At 36.4% G+C, this 5,010-nt stretch overlaps 1 protein-coding gene across 1 annotated transcript; it reads right to left on the reverse strand.

Annotated features, from left to right (window-relative positions):
- Window positions 1-1,073: 1,073 nt before the first annotated feature.
- LOC149286542 (keratin, type II cytoskeletal cochleal-like) lies at window positions 1,074-4,667 on the reverse strand. Its single transcript, XM_089493949.1, has 9 exons — window positions 4,245-4,667; window positions 3,611-3,819; window positions 3,216-3,276; window positions 3,001-3,096; window positions 2,445-2,609; window positions 2,243-2,368; window positions 1,829-2,049; window positions 1,690-1,718; window positions 1,074-1,222 (listed from the first exon to the last, which is right to left on the reverse strand). The coding sequence occupies exons 1-9, from the start codon at window positions 4,665-4,667 to the stop codon at window positions 1,074-1,076; spliced, it is 1,479 nt and encodes a 492-aa protein (XP_089350075.1).
- Between the last annotated feature and the right edge of the window lie 343 nt (window positions 4,668-5,010).

The raw sequence follows: 5,010 nt of genomic DNA on the forward strand, positions 1-5,010 counted from the left end.
TTTTAAAAATTCAATAATTGACCACCCAGAGTAAGGAAGGATATACTAGATACTGGAGATACTATATTTGCCCAATTTAAAAAAATGAAATAATTGAACACCTCAGAGTAACTCCTGCCAGTTTACCCCAGAATTGGTGAAATGTTCTAACATATTACCAAGGTTCAGTTTTTATGACACGATTTACATCTTACAGTGGTGGTGATGGTAGTGGTGGTACATGTACCTGTAGAGGAACCAGTGGTATAGCTATTATGTAACTGTTGTTTTGGTAGAGTGGAATGAGCAACACATTCAACAGAAATTACCAGATGATGTGTTGCTTGACCCCTCATCACCTGGCTCATAATCTGGCTCTAAATCCAGGTCACTGACCGCCGACAGGTGAAGTTAATAACACTGATTCTTCAACATGTAATATCCACTTACATTATGGTCAGTAATTACATAACTCCATATTTTCTGGCTCTAGCTTTCACCGAGGACACATTTTCCAAGGTCCAGACAGAATTTGCAGACTTTCAGTGTGATTAAAAAAATAATTCAAGGATGTTTATAAAAGAATATAGTTCACCCCAAAAAAGTTTTCCCATGCTAATTGACTACCTGTGTTGTTAAAATATCTATCATCAAGTTTAGTTCTATGTTTATGCTAGATCCCTTTGAATTATAAAAAGAAAACAAGTACTTTTTTTAAACTTTAATAACTGTTAAAAAGCATTTTTTCTTGGCATCAGGCAAGATGTACTTGTAGCTGTAGCTGTTATTACTCTGTAAATTGTAGATATTGTGAGTGACTTCCACGCTTTAGCTTGCATTACTGTGAATTATTATTGTCAATATTCCTATGGTGCTCTTTAGTAATAATAATAATAGTCATCATTTTTCTAATGCAAATATCAGTTTATTGAATAATAAGCAATGGGCAAGAGTTGCATTTACAAAGCATGCAAAGAAAGGATGTTTCAGGTTTAATATAAGTATTGCAATTTTAGATTTGCATAATACATACGCTGTGAATGTAGCAATATGTATATGCTGACAGTGCTCTCACTGAACACTGAACCTCCACATTAACAGTGGTGTCCGTGGCCAGAGCTGTGCTTGCTTTTGGAGACATGGCTGTAGCTTGAGCTGAATCCTCCTTTGTGGTGATGGCCACTTGCTCCGTGGGGCATTCTTCCTGAGCAGTGCTTTCCTCCAGTGCTGGAGTGCACCACAGCTACCGAACATAGAAAGAACAAGAACATTTTAAGTCCAGCAAAGTAGTTGGAGAACAGCAACTAGTAATGTCACTGTTTTGTTAGCACACACAACAGGGAACTGTCATTCCTAAACTACTTGCTCTTAACATTGCTGATATGTTGAATATGCTGAAGGATGCTGAAGGACACTTCATCAGTAAACTACCACTAAGTCTTGTGCCATTTAATCTATATGTTCTAATTATCATTTATTGATTTATATAGCGCAATCAAATTCGACAGCACTGTAGAATCAGTATACAGGACATAACAAGTAGTGCATTACAACTTTTTCATAAACGGGTAAGGAGGGCTAAAACAAATATTTATTATTAAATAATTTCATTAAAATATTAACTGGGCTTAATTAATATCTGTTTTGCTCTGCCTAAATGATTTCATATTTTTGAATGCACATGATCCCTTTTATGATGATTTCACTTACAGATATTTACTGAGCCATCTGAAGCCAACCTAGAATAGAAAAATAAAATATTTTTAAACATTGCAGCTTAAGCATTTTTGATGTAGATGAGAAAACATTGTCAATTTCAGGTCATATTTCCGTCATGTAGAATACTCACCTGCACTCTTCTCCTTCCAGCATCTTCCTGTAGGTGGCGATCTCAATATCCAGAGCCAGTTTCACGTTCATCAGCTCCTGGTATTCTCTCAGTTGGCGAGCCATGTCTTGCTTGGCCTTCTGCAGAGCAGCTTCCAGTTCAGAAAGTTTGTTCTTGGCATCTCTGACAGCCGCTTCTCCGCGTTCCTCAGCCTCAGTTATTGCTGCTTCCAGTGCAGAGCGCTAAGAAAATATTGGGCAAAATCTAATTGCAAATTATTTTTCATTTATACCACAAACTATAAGTCTTTTTCATGTTTAGATACCAAATCATATTATCCGCGTTAATTGTATTTCTGTTTAACCTGGCAAAAATTGGAGTATTTACAAAAATCTATACAAAGGGCAAGATATAGGTTATATCAGTCTTTTTTACCTGAGCTTTCACACTGTCAATCTCTGTCTTCAGTCTTTGAATTGTTCGGTTTAATTCACAGATCTCATCTCTGCTGCTCTGCAGATCATTCCCATTTCTTCCAACAGCCATGCGGAGCTCCTCAAACTGTACATAAAATACGTTGATACCAGAAAAAAAGTTTCTTTTACTTATACTGATGTGATTTTTATTACATACGCACACGTGACTGGTACATGGCTTCTGCTTCAGCTCTGCTCCTGTTAGCGATCTCCTCATATTGAGCTCTGACTTCAGCAATGATTCCATCCAGGTCCAGATCACGGCTGTTATCCATGGACACAACCACAGAGGTGTCTGAGATCTGAGCCTGAAGCTGGGCAATCTCCTGCGAGTACTTTATAACCTTTGCTAACCTGTAAGCAATTATTATTTTTAAAACAACAATGATATAAGGGAAAGTGTTTATTTAAGTTAGTTCTCCTTCCAACGATTCAAAGCCATCATACGAAGAAGTTGATTGGAGCACAGAGGTCACATAGTCTGAGCAAAACTTTAATATTGTCTTATTCTGTCAATGCGTAGTTCTTGTCCACAGTATATTTTACACAATTTAAGAAACAATATTGCTTGGACTTTTGTCATCACGGACAAATACATGCAATGTAATCACTATTGGCCAAAGAAAAAATGAGACCGCCATTTCCACTAAGTAATACAAACTTTCCTACCCACAGTATTAAGGACAACAGAATGTAATAAAGTATCTGCATATTTACTGTGTCAAACAGAGTTCTCAGGAAATTGATCTCATTGGTTAGAGAATCCGCCTTTGCTTGTAATTCAGCTTTGTTCATGAAAGCAGCATCTACGTCCTGCAGAAGAAATGGATCACATAATACGAGAATGTTAATAGTTCTACATTAATATTTGTTATCATTAGTGTCTACCTTCACAGTACAGAAGACCACATTTATTCTGGACTATCACTTACTCTCTTTAGAATATAGAACTCATTCTCCGCAGCTGTGCGTCTGTTGAATTCTTCTTCATACCTGCAGCATAAAATTGGAAAGTAAGACCAGTGTGCATTCCATTTTTTAAAGCATTTATAACTGGATATATAGTAGGTTTGAGACATGAGCTTAGCATCAGAATTGTTATCCCTGTGTCCTGCAACTATGTTTTACATATTATATACAATAATAAAAATGGAGTACACTAATGGGTCTTAACATGTTAATAATGCATATTATACAGGATATTTAAATGATATATGATCTTTATTTCTTAAAACAAAATATCTGTTTTACTTCCTCTTTATTTTTGAATTTATCACATTTCTAAAATACAATAATAATATTAAACAATGTAGGAAGAATATTGTACCTTTGCCTTAAGGCCTCTACATTTTGCTCCATACTGTTGCTTTCTGCTTCCAAACGAGATTTTTCACATGTCAAATTTTCCAGTTGTCTCCTGAGATTACTGATAAAAGCCTCAAACAGAGGCTCAATCTGACACCTGGCAGTTTTTTGCTCCTGAAGAAGAGCCCACTTAGTATCCAGCATCTTGTTCTGCTGTTCCAAAAATCTTACCTAAAATAAGAATTGGTAAAATAACTGTCTTACAATTTTAAAATGAGTTAAAATGGTTTGGTATAACAACATTTTGTTATTTTTCACTTTTTACCGATTTGACTGCCCCAAGAAATTTACAGGAACTTTTACAGCACAAAGTGTGTTTTAAGGTCTTTTGTGCAAAGTTCTGAGCTACCCACCGTTATTCACAATTAATATCATGTTTATCATAACAGCTTAATTTGTGGTTGAAGCAACTGTGAAATTATTATTATAATACAACGTAATACAATATTGATATACTAATCAGAATTTGGTTTTACATCAGTAGTGCAAACTGTATCACATTGGGCAGTATAGGCCCTGCACACAAGCTTTTGATGGCCATATTATTTCTGCAGTTATTTACCAATACTACTGTGTGTGTGGTAAAATGACCTCACCTTATCAATAAATGAAGCAAATTTGTCATTGAGACCCCTAATTTGGTTCTTCTCTTCAGTTCTCACTCTCTGGATGCTTGGATCAATTTCCAAGTTGAGGGGTGCCAAGAGACCTTCATTTATAGAAACTGGGGTGATACCTCCAGAGCATCCCCCAAATCCAGTGCCGATTCTACCCATACCATGTCCAGATCCATGTCCATTTTTCCCTGAGTGGAAGTTTCCCACTGAGATCTTATGCCCCTTGGATCCGATACTGTGAGCACTTCTGCTGCTGAAACAATGCAGTGTCTTGTGTCCATGAGCTTCAGGTTTGGAGTGGTGGGAGAAGGTGCTGTGTGCACCAACATGTTTAGGTAAAGCTACTGAACAGGAGCTGAAGTGCTTGTGTCCAGAGGTACTGAAGCTGGAGTGATGAGACATGATGCTTCTTTTCAGAAAGCGCTGATGAGATAAGTTATATCTTGGTCAGTAAGTTCATGTTGTAGATAGGAGCTCCTTGCTTTTATACTTCCCATGGTTGTCAACAAAAAAAAAGCATGTTAACTGGCTATTATGTGCGTTGTTTGGAAATGTTATTATGCTATTTTATCGCTTAAATAAAACATTAGCACACCTGAATCATCAAAGATTAATCTATTTACTGTTTGGCTTCCTTTATAATAAAGCAATTTAATGATTATTTTCTGCATGCCAGAAATGTGTGTAGTGCATAGTTTAGCCATGGTTATAGCCCCTTTTTTTGCTACCTAGTTAAACTAAGATT

The sequence above is a fragment of the Sceloporus occidentalis genome, unplaced genomic scaffold, assembly GCF_023333645.1.
Source record: "Sceloporus occidentalis isolate IW3139 unplaced genomic scaffold, rSceOcc1.0.p SCAF_68, whole genome shotgun sequence".
Taxonomy (NCBI): Eukaryota; Metazoa; Chordata; class Lepidosauria; order Squamata; family Phrynosomatidae; genus Sceloporus; species Sceloporus occidentalis.